Source organism: Diadema antillarum, unplaced genomic scaffold (assembly GCF_040938485.1).
Source record: "Diadema antillarum isolate AM-2024a unplaced genomic scaffold, OU_Dant_1.0 seq00000090_RagTag, whole genome shotgun sequence".
Taxonomy (NCBI): Eukaryota; Metazoa; Echinodermata; class Echinoidea; order Diadematoida; family Diadematidae; genus Diadema; species Diadema antillarum.
The window spans coordinates 213187-236479 of NW_027271180.1; the positions used below are offsets into that span (position 1 = coordinate 213187).

General features: G+C 38.0%; 1 protein-coding gene across 1 annotated transcript in view; it reads left to right on the forward strand.

Moving 5' to 3' along the window:
* Nucleotides 1–23293, forward strand: part of LOC139726580 (integrin alpha-PS2-like) — a 45884-nt gene continuing 22591 nt past the window's right edge. Inside the window, exons 1-8 of the mRNA XM_071637568.1 lie at nucleotides 1–176; nucleotides 9111–9247; nucleotides 12689–12789; nucleotides 17042–17177; nucleotides 18700–18743; nucleotides 19224–19266; nucleotides 21527–21616; nucleotides 22657–22745. Of these exons, the coding sequence (XP_071493669.1) occupies nucleotides 1–176; nucleotides 9111–9247; nucleotides 12689–12789; nucleotides 17042–17177; nucleotides 18700–18743; nucleotides 19224–19266; nucleotides 21527–21616; nucleotides 22657–22745 (816 nt within the window). The remainder of the gene's footprint in view (nucleotides 177–9110; nucleotides 9248–12688; nucleotides 12790–17041; nucleotides 17178–18699; nucleotides 18744–19223; nucleotides 19267–21526; nucleotides 21617–22656; nucleotides 22746–23293) is intronic.

The window sequence follows — 23293 nt, forward strand, 5'->3', positions numbered from 1 at the left end:
ATGATCGTCACTCTCGTCGATCGCCTCGTCGTCCTGGAAGTCGCTTGGATGTTTATACTCGGATTAGCTGGCGGTTTCAACATCGACGAGTCCTCGCCGATCGTGTTCCGCGATCTCGAGGTCGACAGCCGGTTCGGGCAGGCGCTCGCCCTCCACCAGAGGGGCGACGAAACAATGTAAGTTGCTTTTTTTTTCGTCCAAGTGACGAGACACTCACGATAGTTTTTGATCGAGTCCCAAACTACCGAACAACTGTTGCTATGAGGAACGAATTATGATGATACATAAGCCACTCAATATAATTATGTTTAATGATAAGTAATAATGTTATCTGAAATGTTGCCTTCCTTTTCCAGAGTGCCTGGGAAGAAACGAGATTATCACCCCTCACTTTTGCCATTACAATGATATGCTCTGCTAACATTTTTATTGTTATCTTTGGAGAGTGATTCCTTGATACCGAGTGATCAGATCAGCACAACTTTGTGTCGCTCAATTAGTGACAAACATATCTTCTATCACTGAGGACAATTTAAAGTAGCACTTACATGTAATAAATACAAGATGGGGTGAAGAAGTACAATATGATGTCGTACAGCAAATGAGTTGAAGTTTGATACGAAAAAAACAAACAAGAAAAAAAACTGCAGTTATTTCATTAAGGCATTAGAACCTCGCCCGTTTACTCTGAGGTCCTTATTACCGAATGCGTACTGAAAGAGAAATAAGGACGTATTCTGCTGTCCAGCATTTTTTAAGAGGCATAATTATATTCTTTGTGAACTTTCAGATACCACTATATAACTACAGTATATCATCACCACACTCCAAACTCTGAATTTGTGTGTTTTGTTTATGAAATAAATGGGAAGTGTTATTGCTCTTTACTACATCGGGGCCTGCTTATGTCTTTGTCTAGGATATTATTATGCATTTTATATGAGTGTCTGGTATATATGTTCATAGGAGATAAATCAACAGACAGGGATAGATAAATACGAATGTTAGTAAGCGAGTCTAACAGCCAACTGCGCGTGACGTGCGTGACGTGACGTGGGTGACGTGGTAGTTATGTGGAGGAGTAAAGTCAGTACAGTATATGGAAATCATCAAGAGGTGAATATTCTCTCTCGTGTTCTCCTCGAACACAGCGTGTCTCCTGTTTATAATATCTTTATTTTGTCAATACCATCGTCACCCAATATAATCATCTGGATTTAATCACCATCATCCTAGCAAGAGAAAAGAAAATCAGTTCATAGTTCTCTGATAACCCAGAGACTGTTCGTTCATCGATGATCCTTTATTCCCATTCTTCTTTCTCATCTCCGTGGCGTTTTGTTTTGTTGTTGTTTTTAGTAGTGGTGAAACGCGCATCATTTAATACATTCAGTGAACAATATTTTTGTATTGGACGAATGGTGAGATGATCATGGCCATTCAGTGACCATATCGTCCATGTGACTGTCGTCATTCGTGTACAATGGAAAGCTGATTTCCTATATTATTTATTTATATATTTATTTATTTGTTCATTTATTTATTTATCTATTCATTTATGTATTTATTTATGTATGTATTTACTTATCAATTAAGCAATTAGTTAATTTATTTATTTATTTATTCATTTATTTATCTATTTATTTATCTATTTAGTTATTTATTTATTTATTTATTTATTTATCTATTTATTTATTTAGAATCTATTTGTTTACAGGCGTCCATAGAGTGAATGGGGCGAGGTCCCAACGCCTTCTTTTCTTTACATCATCCTCCACGGTTGGCCTATTCAGTTGCAATTATGACCGGGCCCTGTACTTTATTATATCAAAACTAAAACTAACCCTAGTATGTAGCGCATCATGACGCTACAACAGTAGGCCGCACCAACGGAAATGTAAGAGCAATGTAATCCTACCCCAGAAAGAAACAACAACAACAACAATAGAGAAACAGACAAAAAACAAACAAACAAATAAACAAAAGATAAAAAGTACAAAAACAAAACAAAAAGTGCAGTTTGCCAACAGAACACACACACATACACACGCACACACACACACACACACACACACACGCAAGAAATCGAAGTGACAGACGAAAGAGCGGTGCGAGTCTTATTGAGGCACGTAGGCAGTTGAGGTCATTACCCTCGCACAACTCCATTTGAAAATCAGAATTGAAACGTCATCACTTCCAGCGCTCTCTAGCTCTTTCTCTCTCACCAACCCCGCCCAAAGACCTCCTCGCCCCGCCCAACGTCAAATGCATGTCCCACCTCCCTCCATCACAATGTGTATTTTCACAACTCTCTAATGACCCCTGACAGCCCTGTTTTAATGATATTATACAGTAACCCACTTTTGCAAGGTTTCTCTTTGCACCATATTTCGTCCGGAGGTGAGTGATGAGGGGCGTAAGGGAAGCTTCTCATAGTCGGCATTGTGTTGCTACACCGTTTACTTATGTGGCTTGTGGCATGTCTTATATGATTTGGATTGCTGAAGTAATTTTACTTTGCTAATGACCTCATTGAATTCTTGGCATGTTTGCCTGCATAAAGCAGTAATTTTAAGCTTTGAGATATCCGTTTCTACTTGATATCACATACAGTCATCAAGCGAGTATTTGCAAAGTTGCGAAGTCTTAACTAAGAAAAGTACTTCAAAAGTGTTTCAAATTGTCAATTGCCAAAGTAAAGAATTCGGGAAACCTGCCTGAAAAAAACAACAACAACAACACTCGAAACAATACAAAACAAAACAAATTCCCTGAGAGTTCGCTCAACTCATAATAGGCCATTATGAATTATCGGCATTCAACGAAATTGATAAATGGCTGCAGACCCCACTCTTCATTATAATGAGAGTGTGCAATGTTTAATGTGATACATGATTTATATGATAAGCACACACACACACACACACACACACACACACACACACACACACACACACACACACACACACACATACTAATCACAAGATATTGTATTCTGCTTGAGGTTCTTAAATGTTTATGAGTAGACTAGAATGATCCAACATGTCCAAACACCGTCGGAGAGATAGGAATACCGTCTTTAGGGCTTTCGATTATAATTATAGATTATAGGGTTATAAACGGTGTGGGGACTTAGAATTCGTTAACATCGTTACTGTTTTTATTTATTTCTTTGCAAAAATAAAACGTTATAAGCAATTCAGCAGTTTTTTACTTCATTCTTTTTTTCGACGAGTCCTTTTTTTTCTTAGAATTAGTGATAACGACAACAAGTCACCGCGACTGTGAGACTAGATAGTTCCTTTTCCTTTGTTATGATCCCAGTGGAGGCGAAAATAAACGCTGTTAAAATCATTACGGAATTGGGATTTGATGGCGGATTTGCGAAACTGGGGTATATTACAACCTTGAACTTCCCACCTCTCTTTTTTAGAAAAAAAAAAAGAAATGGGCGCAAGGAAAGCGTCAACACGATCATGAGTCCAACTTTGACTCACGACTGTCAATCTCCTTCCGAAAATGAAATTGTTGAGTAAGCGTTTGCATATCAATACATGATCATCCTTGGAGCGTCTTGATATTTGGCTTTGGAGAAAATCTGGTTGATTGCCTATCCATGTATCTCGTTACATACCATAATTCATCTATTTACACACAATTATCAATAGCATTTGAAATGGTCATATTGAACTTGTCATGTCGATTACCTTTGCTGCATCTATCCTGCCTGCTCCTGAAAACATTACAAATACAAACTGTATGACTCATTGACTGCTAAAATTATCGCTCTAATATTAATTTCTTAATATCGTGTCGCAGTTAAACTCTAAGAAAAAATAGGTTCACCTTTGCACCTTTACCTGCGGCACAATATTGTAGAGCACCCTTCGGGTGCAATTTTGCACCTTCTCAGACCAGAAAGGTGCAAAGATTGGTCTGAAAGGTGCAAAGCTGCACCCATAAAGGTGCTACAATTATTATGTCACACGGAAAGGTGCAAAGATTAAACCAATTTTCCTAGACTGTACGTTGAACAAATGAATCAAAATTAATCTGCGCTTAGAGCAGTATTATTATAGAAACATGGATATTTTCACAGGACAAATAACTGCAATTAACTACATAACCGCAGTGTGTATAGTACATGACGGTAACTTGCCCCTACATCGACTAAAAGAATCAAGGAGCACATCCATGCATGAGAGGCGAATAACACAAAGGTCAAGCAAGTGAAGAGACGACTACATGCTCATGCACCACACAAGATAATCATTGGTTAGGCATCAGTGAAAAAGAAATTGATAGCAGAGAATCGCATCGCTGGCTTCAGAACATCGCTTTCCAAGATAACCTGATAATACCATTATGCGTTGACTTCATTGATCATCGAATTCTGACAACTTTAAAACATTCTCAAAATCCTGTCTTCACTCCCGTTTTTCGGTATATCTTTCTTTTTTTTTTCTTGCAGGATACTGCTGAAATTGAAATTACAATGTATTAGCATTAAAATCCCGAGTTTTTGCAATAACTTGTTCGCGAGACCCTATCACTTCGATGTAGTTTGCGGCCGCAAGGAAGTGAGGGAAATTATACCTCTTTGCTTTCGCGATGTGCAAAGAAGCTCATCCACGGCGAGGAAAAATCACGCATCTCCAGATTAAATCTCATCCTTTATGTGTTTAGATGCTTCCCGCTTATTCCTCTCTCTATCATTTCTTCCTCTTGCTCGTCTGTCCCTCCTTCGAATCTGCTACATTTTTTTTTTACATCTCCGCATGTCTGTCTTTTTCTCTTTCCCTCGTCTTTTGAGCTTGTTTTGTTATTCATCGTTGTGCAAATCTCGTGCTCGTTTTATGTTTATCGCTGTAACCGCCCTCAAGTCCTGCATACTATATTATATAACGATATACCTTCTCCTTTTCTTGTGTTTTTTTTTTGACAGTTTCGAACAAACCTTTCCGTGTGTTTTCATATTGAATTACTTGAATATGTGTTCTCCCTCTGTATAGTATATGTACTTATTAAGCAATACTCTGTTCTCCATGCATGAATAACACCTTGAATTTTCTGTGCATCTAAGATACACCTGTGCGATGATTTGCATTACGTTGATGCAATTTGAAAAAAAGAGCATATCACTTCTTTTTTTTATCAAGCTTGATACTCTTTTGAGAAATATTCATTCTTGTTTCTTCAAAATCGTCCTGTTGTTAACATTTCATTTCTTCACCTTATCTTTTCCGTTAGCGTCTCCTTATTCGTCTCCTTCAATCTTTTAGTTATAATAAGCAATTTGCATATTTATCACTTTCATCCTTTTCCATGTACATAGTCTACATCTCATATCTTTCTAATTTTCCCTTTTTCTCCCCTTCTCTCCCTTCCTCCAGAGCCACCTGCTCCTCTCCTTCTTCATCTTCACCTCATTTAACTCCTCATTCATCTTGACCTTAATCCCTTACCCCTTCTAAGATTCCTTTACCCCCATTTCTCCTCCTCTCCATCCTGCACCTCACTCTCCCTGCCTTTGTTTGGCGGCTCAAACTCAGACAGTGCAGGACGCTGTGTAATTCCACAGTGGTCAACATAATCGTGTAATTAGATTCCGACTCATCCCATTCACCTGTCTTATGACTCTCAATCACATAGACTGGGAAGTGGGGAATATCGCTGCCCTTATTTAGCTGGTTAATTACGTAATTAACATCGTCTTATTGGGTTAGCTCATTTAGAGGAAAGAGCTTAAAGGGATGGTACAGTATTGATGGAGATGAGAATTGGGCGTTTAACTTTTTGCGAGATACCAAGAAAACACCTATGACATAGTACAGAACATACCATTTGAAGAGGAATTCAAAGCTTATTTGATGAAAATCGGGTTTGGTATGACTGAAACATCCAAAAACAAAGTAAAACAAAGCGATCGTGATGAAGTGTGGGTTCCACACTTTAGTAGAATCGCTCTCTTTTTATATCTCAGCCATTTCAAAACCAATTTTCATCAAATAAACGTTGAATTCCTCATAGAATTACATGCTCTTTCATATTTCATATGAGGTTTCTGATTATCTCACCAAAATATGTTAGAAACCTGAAATTAGGTCTCAACCAAAACTATACGATCCCTTTTAAGGGGGGTAACGGGCCACTTTCAGGAGAGGACGTAAAAACAAGAGCTTGGGTGAAACTGATAAGACTAAGAAGTCGTGGCATCTTCTCTTCAGCTCACCCTCTGAAGAGGAGTGACTGCATATAGAGTGTTCTGTGAAGAATCTTAAGAACGATTCGAGCGTCTTCATGGGATGGTATAAATTGGTTGAGGTGAGGATTCAGATTTTAACGGTTTACGAGGTACAGTACTTAGAACCCCTTCATGAAATATTAACGCGCATAAAACAAAATCTACGAGGATTTCAAAGTTTATTTGATGAATATCGGTTTTGAAATGGCTGAGATATCCAAAAATAAAGTAAAGCAAAGCGTTCCACATAAGGACCCACCTTTTGTTAGGATTGCTTTGTGTTCGATATTTCAGCCATTTCAAAAATCTATTTTAATCGAAGAAACTTGGAATACCTCTTAGAAAATTTTATGCTCTTTCATATTATTTTCATGAAAGGTTTCTCATTATCTAAAAAAGAAATCATCGTCAAAATGAGTTGGGAACCTGAACCCCCATTTCAACCAAATCTTTTCCATCCCTATAATGTTAAGTCTTTGAAAGTAACTGGTGTTATCTTGCCCGTATTTGCCATGGTCATTACAGACAAGTGACTGGGGGAAGGGGGCAAGGGGCACCCCACGCCCCCCCCCCCCCCCAATGGTACAGGTGTATTTTGCAAGAGCCGGTGTGATGATGCTGTCATTGATTAACATAATCCAATTCTCTTCAAGCATACATGTTCGTGGTGGCAAGAATCAAGAGCATGGGACTTTTTGTTATTCAAGAATACATGAAATATACAATACAAAACTTGTGTACATTTATTAGGTTTCTGGACTCCCTGTTAAGTTATGGTGATCATGTCAAGTCATATCTACCATTGGATTCTAACAACTGCCCGTTGCATACATTTTTAAAAAGAGCGAACAATCAAAAAGACATGTTTTGTTCACTACCCTTCTAATACATTAAGTATATATAATATTTTTGCTGATTGGTAACATGAAAAAAAAAAACAGCAGTCACAATTTATGTTTATATGTTCAATGGATTAATCCCCTTGGGGCAGTGAAAAGCGTAGAGGTTTGGACATTTTTGGGTTGAAATAATAAAAAAAAACCGTTCGGTGTAACTTACATATGAATTCGAACTGATGTAGGGCAAACGTACGTACAAAACTGACTGCATGACAATTTCATCATCGTGTGTAAATTTAGGATATGTAGGACAATCGCTGTATCTACATTAGTTTTAAGTTTGTGTCCTTGACCTGTTCTATGATAATATATACAGTCAGACTGAACCTCGTTACACGAGAAACTCGTGCTAATAATCGCCACTTTCAATTGCAGTTACTATGGCAACGCGCAGATATTTTGAAATAGACCGTCTGTCTCTGTGATATTTCCTGAAACAGCCAGATTTTATCATCGTATCTTATCAAAACAAAAAACAGAAGCAAATATGCCATTCAACATTGGTTAAAAGAATTTGTTAATTCTCAGCGCAATCGTCAAGTTAAGTTCATGATATGTCTGTCATTGCGGCAAAGACAAACTTTAAGAGAGACGTAATCGATAGGACTGATTCCGAGACGAGGTCAATGAGCTAATAAAGAGCCTCGTCCGTCAAGACATGCTTCGTGGTACAATAAGCGGGACAGTTCTGTTTGGAGAGCGGAACTTATTTATATTCCTGTCACTGTCACCCGCTTGTAAACACTACACCTTCATACTCCAAACTGCCATCTCCGCTACAGATACCATTTATATTGATTCTTCCATTTTCATATTTGTCTTCTGTTTTGATACTACCTGATACCACAGCTTTTGGAACCGGTCCTAACATGCATTTAAGGAAGAATGCAGTGCAAATGCATGTTCGACTTGTATTGATTCATAATGAAATACCCTCATCACTTACAGTATATGGCCAAACAGATATTTACATTTGTGCCAAATCATTTCATTCTAATGTTTCTGCTGTTTTTCTTCCGATTTCTTAAATACGCTCACAAACCTTCCAAACCAATTAGATTCTGCCAGTGTCCTCATCTGTCAATCATTTCGGTAAGGTATGAATAATGATTTACTATGACTGACAAAAGACATTGAATGTATATACCTCCCCCTAGATGAGCATAACTTGAGTGTTTCCCTGCAATAGAGCATGAAGTATGACGTCGTAGTCACTCGTAGCCATGGCAACGGGTTCTAATCAACATCACGTAACCCGAATGTCTGTGAACACAGCAGCGGTTGCTAACCATGTTCGTACCCGGTTCCAACCCACTGCCCGGAGCCTTGTGAATGGGTATTTCGTGTGGAACCAGCCCCAAGCTAAAACAAAAGGCTTTGATATTATCACTTTGGTAGGCCTACTCAATGTCTTTTATTTGTCATGTTAGAAACATGAAAACATACAAGGTACGCTCAGTCTAGGGTAAGGTGCACTCCTAAGTCTTTTGTTAGTCAGATTTGTACTTGTACAAATCTGACTAACAATATCTGTACAATGATTGACAGATGATTTCACTGACAAAATCCCGGATTGGAAGTTGCTGATGTTGTTGTTGTTACTGTTGTTGATGATGATGATGATGATGATGATGATGATGATGATGATGATGATGCTGTTGTTGTTGTTGTTGATCTGCGTATCCAAGTAATCTGAAGAAAAAGTGTGGAAGATATCAAGCAAATGATCATCGACTGCGAGGGCGATGTTAGACTGTGTCCATTGCCCGAGAAATAGGAGATGATTATTGCTTTATCTCCCACATCGATTGACAAACTTGAGATTTGATAAAAATGTATTCCATCAATTATTACGCAATAGTACGATAACAAAAAGTAGATTAAGTATGGTAGCATAAGAGGGAAAAGCATTTATTGCATGTTTTCCTGTGTTTTATTTTGGGGTCTTTTCTTCTCTCTATTGTTAGGTTGGTTGTGGGCGCACCTAAGGGCCAATCAGCAAACAGTGAGATAGTTCGAGGAGGCGTGGCCTACAAATGTTCCTTCACCAATCAAAATACTTCGCTTGGTGGCAACTGCTCTGAGATCTTGCTCGATAGGAGAGGTGAGTGGAAAAAAATCAAACGGTTACCATGGTTACCTTGGAACGAAATCTCTTAGACCCTGCTGGTGTAGCAAATCATAATTCAACGACGCAGTTCCACAGTTCCCTTAATGAAAGGCGAAATTAAGTAGGAATATCGAAAACGAAAGTACTATGGTGGAAAATGAGAAACAGAAAGAGAGAAGGAGAGACAAAGACAGAGACAGAACGACAGACAGACAGACAGACAGATAGACAGATAGACAGACAGAGATACATTGATGAAAACATAAAGGCCTAATATCAAAGCGGAGTGAAAATTAGTTGGGAATGAAATTATACAAACGAATATGAAAGATGTCAAATCAATGCAACAAATTGTCTCTCTTCATAAAAATTTGATTTTCCTTTCATGATAAGAAAGAGACAATACAAACAATTCTATCAATCGTAGGTGTAAATTTCTGCCTATATCAATTGTTTGTTTCTTTATTTTTTTTCAAAAGCGATTAATTATGTTTAATATTAGGCCTACACAGTAACGACCCACTGAAAGTCTGCCTCTAAAACGCTGAAGGTTGTGACTGGAGCCCGAACTTTAGGTTTTTCCTCTCTCCAGTAAATGAATGATTTGCTCGTAGATCCATGTGGTAATTCACCTTGACATGGCGGCGTTTCACTCATTATTCACCAACACCTGTTGTCTCTTCCCTGAGAAAATGTCTTTCTATTGAAAAACTTCCGCTTTTGACATCAGTTCATTATTGAAGTGTGTTGACGTTGTGTCTGCAATTCTATTTGTGTGGTCCCGTTTGCATTAATTCTACAGCGGAGATGACAAAACTCCCAATTCTGGACAAATTCGTGATGGTTTGCAGACCGGCTTAAATGGAGGTCAGAACTTCCGCGGTAGTGAGTTCAAGTTCATGTTCTTGAAGCTCATTGAAGTAGTGTCGTGAGAGACTGGTAGGCAGTATAATTGTGGTGAGCACACCAGATTGAAGGAAGGGGTGGTGGGGGAAGGAGGGGCTCGGTAGCGGAAGGAGATGGGTGGAGGCGGGGTAGAGGAGATTGATGGGGAGGGGGAGGGGAGGGGAGCGAGGAGATCAAGTTAAAATGCAAATGCAATCTACTTGGATCATTCTAGTAATTGCATAGTACGTAGCTTCCTTCTCTCCCTCTCCCCCCCCCCTCTCTCTCTCTCTCCCTCTCTCTTTCTCTTTCACTCCTTGTATTCACTTTCTATAGTGTGTTGATTTGTATAGTAATAATAGTTCAGTTTCTCAGCTCATATCGCAAATTAATGTTCCCTTTACGCTTAATATGCGATAATTCATATCTATTTTGCACACACATTATCACTAAAGTGTTATTGACAAATTACATTCAAATTCACGATAAGAAATGACATATAAAGTATTGTTAAACATGCAACACACAACAAAGGCGTAGGCAGCAATATACGTAACTTACACAGTAACAAAAATGAAGACGACTCTCTTACGCAATTTCAACAACTTTCAGACTCGAATTTTCAGACTTAAAGATGATTTATTTGATTGATTGAAAAGAATGTTATTGAAAATCATCCTTAGCAGTCTGCAAGCTGAATTATTGATATCAACAGAAATCAACAGAACAACACAAAAACAGTGTTGCAAAACTTACTTGCCATGTACTTTCGTTGTCATATCGAAAACACACTGGTAGAGCATGTATGAAAACATACTGTTTAGACAAACATTTCTTGTACAATTAAAGATTTAGAGATCAAAATACGAAAATAATGTCTTATATCAGCGAAAGGATAAAAAAGGAGGGCACTCATGTCAGTTGGTCAACTGTGATCCCTTCTCATATGTTTCTGCAAATCGATTATCTTTCTTAATTATTTTCCCTCTTGAGTAGAGATTCAGAACTAATCTAATATATATATATATATATATATATATATATATATATATATATATATATATATATATATATATATATATGTATATATATTGTTACGGAGGTTAACTTGGCCTAACGAACCATCATAACCACCAAAAATACCCAGACTCTCAAACAAGGTGTTTGGTCGGTCTCGGTCATCTTGTCGAACTCTTATTTATGTATTCCTCCGCGGAACAATGAAGTGCCCAGAAATGATATTACAATGCACATTGTATCTATAACAATATATAAATATATATATATATATATATGTGTGTGTGTGTGTGTGTGTGTGTGTGTGTGTGTGTGTGTGTGTGTGTCTAAGGTGAAAGCAATATACCAGAAGTTATTTTATACAAATCTTCGTGGATTGATTTTCCGTGGTGACATGACATAAGAGTTAGTTTTTCTCGAACACCGAAGTGCGTTAGCTGCCTGAGCGATGTCTACATAATGACAAGGCCATCTTGTGTTCATGGACAGTAGGGTTGACTAACTGACCTCATCGCTACTCTGTAGTATTACATAGGAAACTGAGATCATTCAAATGACGAAGAATGCAGAACCATACAATTTGTGCTTATCCGAACGCCAACATTAGAGGCGATTGGTACAGTTATTTCTTGTTATTTTGATATGTTAATCTTTAGTATGCTTCACTGCGACATTACAAAAGTTGAAAAAAAAAACAATTCAAACTATATAGCGTTATACATGCAATCTATTAGAGAAAGAACTTGACGTGCCATTCGCTATCTGGATACAGGTGGGGGTTAGTGAGGATTATTCTCAATTAGATCGTGCCTTTATCATTTCCTGCTGTGATTATGTAATCTAGTGAATATAACTGTTCGTAGATTACAACGGGCAACGAAACTCTCATACGCACACAATGAAATACAAAATGTTAGATAGACTCATCACGCAAATTTGTTTAAGGTGAGAAGAAATGTCTCTGTTTTGAGGTGACTGTCGTTACGGTCATTAGCCCAAACAATTCAGTGAATCAACTTTTGTTAAGCCTCGATGAGAGGAACTTTAGCAAAGGGGAAACGAGGTAAATGTCCTGTATACATACTTACCGTCAATTGCACTGACAGCTTGTAAATCCTAGTATAAATGTACGTTGAAAATGTGGTTTAAATAAGCATTCCTGTTGGACTCAAAACGCATTGTAGAACCAACCATAATACCTTCTCTATAGTGGTATACCAACGAGAGGACTTCATATACATAGGCCTACATACATACATGACACGTTGTATAATATGTATTATATATACATACTTAAAAGTGTTTATCATTATTATTACTACTACAATTGTATTATGATGATGATAATGACGACGACGATGATGATGATTATTATTATCATTATTATTATTATTATTATTATTATTATTATTATTATTATTATTATTATTATTATTATTATTATTATTATCATTACATGTATCTCTGTATTGTACAATTTGAATATGATTCATGGCCGCATGAAATTATCGTGTCACTATGTACCACGTACAGGCAATGACTTCTCAGCCTCGACGGGCGAGCAGATCTCCAACAAGTCAGACCAGTGGTTGGGGGCAGCTATGGGGAGCGGAGGGCCCAATGGACCCCTGGTGGTAAGATGCTGTGCTTTTACTGCTCCACAGTTTTCTAGTCTCTTATACACCACGCTCATTCATGAGTCCCGGCTTGCTAAATTCTTCCTTTTGTGCTTTTCATATATGAAAGTCAATGTCTGCATTTCATTGCAATCATTACATTATTGTCTCGTAAAATGTACGGGATATGTCGGGAATATTCATCAAGTTTCACCAATTGGCTTTAACTACAGACTTTTTCCAAATTTCCGAACTTAATAATAATGATTATTTCTATTTTGATGTGTGTGTGTGTGTGTGTGTGTGTGTGTGTGTGTGTGTGTGTGTGTGTGTGCATGTCCGTGATGTATGTGTCTTTGTGTGTGTGTATATGTGCGCTTATGTGTGTGTGTGTGTTTGTTAGTTTTACATATATTTTTGATGTCTCAGACTTCTTCAAGTTGCAGAAGTATCAGCTCACATAAACTTTCTGGTCTTTGTTCTGCTTTGACATCTGATTTTGCTAATTAGAGCAGGTTCCTATCTTCACGTATGCATGTTATTATGCAGTGTTGGAAAGAATGTGTGTACGCACTTTCACATTTTCTTCATGAAGCTCCTGTAGTACGCATGTTACACATGTGTATAGTTTAATAGTAGCTACATGATTGCATGAAAGTTCATACCATGTCAAGGGACCCTGTACACTTTTCCCAGTACTTCATAGAAAAAAAAATAATGAGAGTGCAGCTGGGAAATCGATTTTTTTCGTTTCTAACCAGAAAAAGTGTAAAATCAACACGAAACCGGCGCCATTATAAAACAAGCGAACATCGGTGTGAATCAGATATACAGTACATCCACTAACAACATAATTAGCGGGTCAAACAGATTTTTTACTCGTGCATTCTATTAGGGCCACCTGCGAAACTCATTGTCTACACGCATTATAACGTGCCACCTGCCTGAAATTACGCCTATAACAAGTATCAAACGAGGAGAGGGTGGGGAGTGGACGAAGTAACCAACATTTGCCCTTTTTGAGTCAGTCACTGGTGTGATGATTGGACCGTCCTTGGGGTAAAAATGGTGTCAAAAAGAATTCCCTTCTCTATTGCCAGAGAGAGAGAGAGAGAGAGAGAGAGAGAGGTTGGGGGGGGGAAGAGTGCAGTCCTATGACCTCACATGAACTTTAACTTCGATACGAAGATGTCGATAGTATGACTGCGTTACAATACAAGAAGCTACATTAGCGAATCAAAAAAACAAAAATCAATACAAAGTGCGTTGACGTTGTGGAAAAGGCGCGTTTAAGGAGACATTTTTACACCATGATCAAGTCAATCAAATAAAAAGAGTGAAGCCATTTAAACACAATAGTGAAAGTTTCATAAAGAGCGGATGAAAAAAAAGACAGCTATGGAACTCGCTCGAAAAAATGATATTGGAGATCCGTGACTGAAATCATCCTGTTAAGAAGTAGAATTCACATTTTGCTGAATCTCTATTCCCACTTCTTGATTCGAAGAAATGATAAAGATAAAGAAGAAAAGGGTTTGTTACCATATCGTCCTATTTAGATACAGAAATGTATTTTGTGACGTTGATCGCAGTCACTGCGGATAAAGACCCATGAAGGGAAACCATGTGGTCATCTACCCTCTACAGGAAGTACCTTAACCCTCTTTTCAAATCATTATCTCCTCATACTCACTTTTCTCACAATGGCGACCACCAGATCGTAATTACGATCATTGATTCTCGCGGCCTTGTAGTGTCTGACAAATTATTACGAGCAGGAGAAAGTCATTGTGTCCAACTTTTACATTTTGCGCTGCCCATCTGGTAAAAGATATATTTTACTGACCTTTCAAGAAGAGGTAAACGCCGATTAAGAAAGCAGTATACATGTACTAGTAGTCAATCAGATTCGTGTCAAATCATTAAAGTTTAATGCTCATTGTCGACTTTAATTGCAGAAAGTGGTATTTTCAACAGACACGTAAATATTTGGCACTTTGTGCTTGACAGCGTAAGTGACGAGGGCGTTGAGGTGATTAAAGTGTAATCAACTGAGTTGTATCGTGTCCGTGGGAGGTGCAGCGTGAAAGGTAATCCTACGGGACGTCTTTTGCACTGTGCAGAAAACTAATATACCTATGCAAGGCCAGATACTGTCAATCACAGTAGATGAAAATTAGTCGATTTGAATAAATTATTTGAATAGTTACGCATGAGGGATCAGAACCATAACTGGCTATCTGGCGGAAGGTCGGTAACCTATGTGGATATGGTCCCTGTCTAGTAGTCAGGAGGTTGCTTGTTCGAACTCCCATGTAAAGATGTATGCCGATAATTCTTAGTATGGCTGTTACTCAAACACCGAATAATCCGCGTTTTTTCACGTCGATGAAGGGCAATTTGTCAATCAGTCAAAACAAAAACAACTCGACTTCAGAATAATTGACGTGAATGAAAATTACTCCTCATGAACAGCAAGGTACAGGTTGCTCAGACAATAAGTTTCGCTATTGTATGTTCTTATCCTACGTGTCTGAAGTGTTCATGAGGTGAAAAGAAAAGAGATGAAAAATATAGAATCAGATAATTCCGCCATTCTTAATGGAACACTAAAACAGGACCCAAAACGGTGTGCACTGCAAAGATCCTACTTTTAAGGGCAAGAAGAGCAGGTCAGTTCATAATCTAGGATACCTCTAAAGGTGTTCATGACAGTGGTCAGTGGTGGGACCGATTGGGCACCTAATGAGTGGGTCACTGTATGGGTTCAATGGCAAGAATAGCCCTTATCACTTAGGCCTATGCTGATTGAGGGTTGATGTAATACAAAATTTTTCACATTGCCTCATGGTGATGTTAAGGTTGACACATTTCACACGTGGACCCTATTTCAGGAGCCAAGGGCAGGGAATTATTGACCAACCATTAAGGGGGGTGGGGACCACAGAGAGATTGCACGATTTGTCTTGAAACTGTATATATCTTTTCTCCTTTGAATCATGTACATTCTAATCTATATATTGCGGTTTTCTAAGGTATTACTGATAAGAATTTTGATTCATACATGAAAAAATATATTGAAGAAAATAAATCGGACAAACAAACTATTGAAAGGTGAGCGTCAAGCCCCCGTTACTCTTGTATTTATTCTGTCGTAATTTCTTTCCCGAAAATACGGTTATATCTTTGACATTTCGAAGATTTCCTCTCATTTGTTTGTTTTGTTGTTGATGTTGTTGTTGTTGTTTTTTGGGGGGGTCATACATATTTCATATAGGACGGTATAGTGCGTATTATAGTGAAGTATGGAGTCAATTGAAGCAATGTGAATGGAGACTGTTTTCAGAAGCGCGTACTCAGTAGACAAGCGGCTATTACATTATGCCGAAGTTTTATGAAATGATAAAGTCGACTATATCTGGTAACACGCGATACCCAAGAGAAATGATGTCATTTTCCACCTTTCAATGCTGATATTGTCACTGAGGACTCAGTTTCATTCCACTCGCCTCACACAATGATTCTCCCCTTTGCTATCCCCTCCTATAGTCTGAGTGCAAGAGACTGAACCTTATTTTGCCCTCAGTCCATTTAATTTTTTTTTTTTTGGGGGGGGGGGTGGGTGGAGGGGCACAGGATAAATTTACCCTATTTCGAGGGTGCTGAATCCGAACTTTGGTGATGGGACTTTCGCATCCTTTAGAGTTGTGAGATATTCAAAATAGCCCCCACCCCCCCCCCACACACACACACACAAAAGAAGAGAAATTCCTGTTACATTTCCTTGTTGATGGTAAAATTGAAATAGAAATAATAACAATGAAAATAAGAATGAAAATAAAATGAAAAATCCGTAAGGATGCAAGAGTTCAATCATCCGGATTTTCATTCAGCGCCCTCTATCAAAATAGGATAAACTATAGTGTGTTTTTTTTTTCTTTTTTTCACCATGTATAGCGAAATGATTATGTAGGAATTTCAGGTCTTGGCGGCCATCTTGATATCTCAACATCTCAAGAATGCAAGAGTTGCATCGTCTAATTTCGGATTCAGCATCATCGAAATAGGAAAAATACAATCAAAAGACATCAGGCGGAAGATAAAAACACGACAAGGACCAAAATCTAACTTTGTCACCCAGACTATCCCTCCCGGTAATTCGTTTCATTTCTACACCTGATATCCCTGAATATCATTGAAGATTTACCCCTTATTTTTCCGATATCAATCCGCCCCCCCCCCCCCCACCCGACAACTCGTCCACCACCAGATCTGTCGTCCACGGTACCAGTACTATTTCGACAAGAAAGACGGCACACAGCAACGCGACCTTCTTGGCGGTTGTTTCGTCCTCGGGCAGGAGGACTTCGAAAATCCGATCAGTCTCCTTCCCTGCATAAGTGGCGGTGAGTATCCACGGTCCCTCTAACGTAAGCAGGAGTCACACTGTCCCGAAGTTGAGCAAAGATGGACACACGATTAAGGAAATGTTCAATTCGGCTCTGATCGTAAAAACATCGGATCATTCATGAAGGTATCGTAACATCGTACGACCGCCGATGGAGATTCTCAGGCTCCAGCAGCAAGTCATTGAGCTGCGGGGAAGTGTTCGTGTAGCCATTACGTTTCCTTCGTGTGCCCTTCAGGAAAACGTCGGTACAAAGAGTCATATCTTCGTGTAGCTTTCGTGTGTGGTTCGGGTGCCATGGTATGAACTTCTGTATACGGGGCGCCAAGTGTAGCATGGTCCATTTCGTCGACGAAAATAATGACTGATTTCGTAACGAAAGGGACCATGCGACAATTCGCGCCCCATATCTGTAGGCATCGTATACTTGCTTCGGCTGTTGGTTGGCTTCTGACCACGTACGAGACGAACGAACAAAATTGGAATGTGCCGTACTTTAAGTATTCGTATTGTCATCTTTTGTCAACTTCGGAACAGTGTGACGCCACTTCGAATAAATTTTGAGTACTCGCTGGGTTCAGGAACGTACTGTCAATGTGCTGATCTTCGTGAAAGTAAATTATCCGCATACACAATATCAGAGAGGAATAATAATGTGCTCGTTTGTTGTTGTTGTCGTTGTTGTTGTGGGTGTTATGTAGTTTTGTTTTTTTTTTCTCAGATCAATTTCGATTTGTTTCTGGCTTCCCAGCAATTGCCATAAATGGATTTTTGCTGTCATTTCATCAACTCATAGATACTGGTATGTCCTAACGTTGTTGCTTATAAATACGTGTAATATGCAAGTAGTTTCAGGTGAAAGGAGTGTTCGTTATGCTAGAAATGGGTTGGATAAAACAATACTACAAGTGTCCATGCAAAACTAAACAAGCAATAATAAGCTACCCATGTCTGATAATCAGAATATTAGTGAATGTTATGTAGCGTGAGACGTTGTAACATGGTTACTAACTGTGACAGGACAGTCTGGCCAAACATAGTCCTGAGATTCTATTATTTGTGACATTTTGTTTTTGTTTTTGTTTTTTGTCTTTTTTCCTTTATCATGTAGCGATCTACACTTCCTTCGTGGCTGTGTTCATATTATTGTCAGCTCGTAAACAGCCACTGATCGATATGAATTCAAGACAAAGTATAAAGCTCTGTGTGGGTGTTCGTGTACAATACAGTTTAAGAATACGAACATTAATCACGTCATCGGGAGTCACAGTCATGTTTGACCTATAATATGGTGAAGATTGTGAAATAGTTCGTCTCATTGTTGGTATAAAACTGATTCTACACATAATCTCATGTTAGTCAGATATAACGGGCCTGCGAGTTCATTAATACATTTTAATGTTGAGCAATTTAGAAACGGAGGAAGGTGAGTTGAGATCACAGACGGGGACTGTATGTATAGAGTCTCATGTACCTTGCAATTACATGCCAATCTTTTCTGTGTTATGTCATTTATTTAGGTGATCGACGGTGTCAGTTTGGGTTTAGCGTCGATGTTCATCAGGTATTTGTTCTGTATTATCAGTCTCCCCTCTAAAATAAGATCAAGAATTGCTATAATTACAAGTTTCTTAAAGCAAAACAGTAGTACATTTAAGAATCTTCTTTTTTGTCATTCCGTTGATTGTTGTTGTTTGGGGATCTTTTTTAATTCAATTTCGTTTCCGGTAAACATTGGTAATTGTTAGCAAATATTTATTGTGGTATTGAATGTGAAGAGGTAAACTTGCGATTTTATATGCGCATTTCGTTTGCATGCTGGGGCCGTCATGTGTAGTCAGAATCAAAACTATAAGACACGATTTATGGAAATTTCTGGGTGTATATGTGGTCACGTAGAAATGTAATTCAAAGGACTGCTTGAAACGGGGTTTAGATTGGATGTTATATTTACCTTTCCATTAATTCCATTAATATGTATAGAGTGAGTATCATTATTCACTTTCTATGTGCTCGTTTACAATTATGGTGTTTTATCTTATAGGACCATATCATGTATGGAGCAATCGGACTTGGAAGGCATGAAGGTAAGAAGTGATGTTTTTATTTAGTATGTATCCATAGATTCAATCAAAACAAAAGCAATGTACCTGTCGGTGAAAATGAAAAGGCAAGTTCATGCATCATTATGAAACCAAGGAGGATACCCCAGGTATCATAGACAAATGATAGAAAAAGAGAGAGAGAGATAGAGAGAAAAAAAAATGTCCACCTCATTTTGAAACTTGACGAAGCTGGATTTTGTTTTTGTTTTTGTTTTTGTTTGTGAGCAAACTGTCAAATATGACGTCATTAGTTATGTAGGCCTATCATATGTAGTGAAAGCGAGTTCCTACAAAACTTGGAACCCGCACATGCCACATACAGTAAGACAAGCCGCATCTTAGCCATCCTATAACACTTTGGCCAAGACTATTGGCTCTGAAATATGATTTATTGATACGAATGGTTATGGACTTTGAATGATTTTGGTGTTTGCTTGCTTGCATGCTTGCTTGCTCTTGTGGGCAAGATCGTTCGATCATTGAAATGTTAATCTCGATGTGGTGTCCCCCCCCCCCCATATACTTTCACCTTACGTGTCTATACATGTAGTGCCTTATTTTGCATCATCGTGCAATAGAACTATGGCAATTATACTTTCTAGGTAATTTCACGTTACCATGGCCTTTACAGAGGAACGCCATTCCAGTTATAAAGTGGCAAATAAAAAAAAAAATAGGGAAGTGGTATTGTTTAACATTGTTAAGTTTTGCCATATAATTTCTGCCGAACAGTTGTCATACGATTAATATGAATAAGATATGCAAAAAAAAGTGAGTTTGTGATGTCATCGCATTGCAATTTTCCATTGTTCGTGTCCAAAGAAAAAATGACAAACATTCAATGTTTTTGTTATCAAAGTCTAAAATATTATGCTATTCCTGGTGTAATAACTTCAGAATATTGATCATTTAGATCTATCAGGATTTGAGACTAGGACGTAATTGTGTTTGAATGAAACCTGGAAATTTAAAGATTTTATGTACAAGCTATATGGCAAGTTGAGAGGAGATGTTCACTTCAGTATTTGCATATTTATATTGACTTTTCACGAACTGTTTCCTAAAAAATTATCGAAACTTCAAAATGTCATAACTTCCTTATTTTCCTCCGATTTTGATCAAATTTTGATTACTGTACTATAAAAGTGTTATTCCTACTTTTCTGACTAAACTTATTCAACTGCACTGGAATTTCGCTGCTATTCCACTCCTCAATGGCAAATCAGGATGGTGACATCCCTAGGTAAAGTAATGCCTGTCGAAATGTATATAGTGAAGAGTCATATCTGTTTGACCGAGTCGCATGCACAGGGATGCTGCTAATTTTGTGGTTTTACCTACCTGAATGATGACGGGGGGGGGGGGGGGTATTCGATTAGTTGTAAAAAAAAAAAAGATTCTCCTGATAATTATGACATGGAGTCGATGATTCTTTCTACTATACGCATATAGGATTTTCATGTGGGTCAGGTGTTAAACACGGACTCTCGTACCACGTGTAGAATGAATATCTTAACTGGTCTGCTGCTAATGGTAACCTAAGATTAAGGTTAAAGGGTCCTGGTGTGATTTGAGGAGATGACTGATGTTGATGTCATCATCGGATCATAGACATGATGGATTTAGCCGACTTGGATATCATCTCCACTCGCTAATTCTAATCCCGTACTTATCTTGTCCTTTTGCGTTGGCGGTCAACACCCTTAATAACATATGGGTGAGCTGGCAGTCACGGTTATGGTATGCATACAATACAATCATAATCGGCACGTTTTCGATGAGAATACCGTAGTCAACTTACGAAACTATTTAGATGTGTTTAACCTTGGCTATGCGGTCGATGCGAGAGAAAACCCGTGTGAACATGTAGAGTGACTTGCATTCAAGCTCAGTAATAGTACTGAGAGTAAGGATAGACCATTGTTCATCTAATCACCCTTGGTTTCAATTATACGAGTTCAAGATAACATGCACGTGTGAATGTATATTTCAATTTCTTGACGTTTTTAGTTTAGAAACGCGTGACTATAGTATTTGCAAGTGTTCTATTTATTTCAAAAGTAGACGCAAAAACAAAGCAAGACTATGAAATCGCTGAAGCCATGGCAATTGTTTTAATGTAAACCTATGATTTATCCTTGCATCAGACGCATTATTTCTGTGTACAATGACATGTAGATTTATAAATTATGTTCTAGATTGTCGTACAATAAATATTTTGCTGTTTTTATCTGGTTTTCAGGTCAATTTTGGACGAGTGACACCCGTGGAATGAACAGACAAAAACGACCGACGAAAAGGGGTACTTCGCCAGAAGATGATATCTATATGGGTGCGTCACTGAGTATATATATAATTGAATATATTATGGTAATCTGATATTATGTATGATACAGTACATTCAAAAAGTATCAGAATTAATGTTAGAATGTTTTTTCTTTCATCAATGAGACGCGTGATGAAATATGTGAGAATCTTATTTCAAACTCACATGTTTTTTGATGTGCTCATATATCAACGTCCTTAATAAGTTCGTCCATTGTCAGTTCTGTGACTAAGCTGCCTCACATACTGGCCCATGTACTCTTGCTTTTTGCGGCTTTTATTTTCAAAATAGAGAGGAGTGGGGTAGAGTTCATGATACAACCAAACCTGTAATTCAGAGATTGTTATAATTGTCAGATTTTCCCTTCTCTTGATCGGAAGTATCTATTATAATCTAGTTCTTTTATTTTGGGGAGCGGTAGGGTGATATGAACTCAAGATACTTTTTACAATATAAGCTGATTTTCTCGAATTTTTCGTCCCATAAACATGTGCCTCAGAAGTCATTGGTAACAAAATGTATCCCAACTCTAGTTTATGGCCCCAACTAGGAAATATTTCCATCTCTAATCACAACTATTATTATATTTACAAGGTATACGAATAACATAAGTATTACAATTTTGACTGAATATACTAGCATTGACTTTAATAGGCATAAATGCATATAAACAGCGATCAGGAATCTAGATCGCTGCAGATATAAAACGCATTTACTCACTGAAAGCAATTGTTGACAAATTTATACAGAAACGACAACGAAAACAAAACAAGTCCAAATCACTTCGAACTTCGAATGGTAATATTGATATTAACACATCAAGGGTTGATCTTAGTGTGACGTGAAGACATCGATGGTAAAACTGATAAAGAGTAAGCTAAAGAACGACTATTTCCTTTGACGTCTTCAAGTGCGATACGTTTGAGTCATACTTCACTATATTATGTACAGAACACAAGAAAGGGAAAATAACCATATGACACGTAAACTATTACATCGATCGACTTGCAACTTTTAAAAAATGACCCACATTGACTTTCAAACAGGATATGCCGTAGCGTCGGGAAATTTTAAGGACGACAACCGACCTGAATATGCCGTCGCCATCCCACGGCACAAACAGGCTTTTGGAAAGGTAAGATACTAGTAGCAGACAAACTAGAAAAACAGAAAGATAGTATGATACACAAAAACATGTCTATCATTTTCTGAGCACTGCAGGTCGATGACCTTGTAGTGGACAGAGGAGGCAACAACCAACAGCTGATCATGCCAGTATTGTGCATTGCGAGTTCATTGGACTTTTATAGTCGGCTCGTCGCAACAAATTTAATTGTTGACGACTATGATAATCATCCAGTATTCCTCATGTAATGTTCATCAGTATATTTAAATGTACTGCTTTATACCATTTTCTTCGTGACTGATTATTGTCAGGCTTGAGTGTTCCTTTCTACGACGTAGATTCTATTACTTTGATTTGACCAATATTTACCGAGTATAAGATTATGCTTGCTGTATATGCTTGCTGTATATATGTCAGTATTTCTAGTATTCTGTTATCGTAGTTTATATTGCTTGTTTTTCAGTTGAATTGTTGAGTTGGAATGAACTGTTATTCATTCTACGAGGTCAATGAGAGAAGACTGAAAAGTTTACGATCAAGGAAATATAGAAAGAATG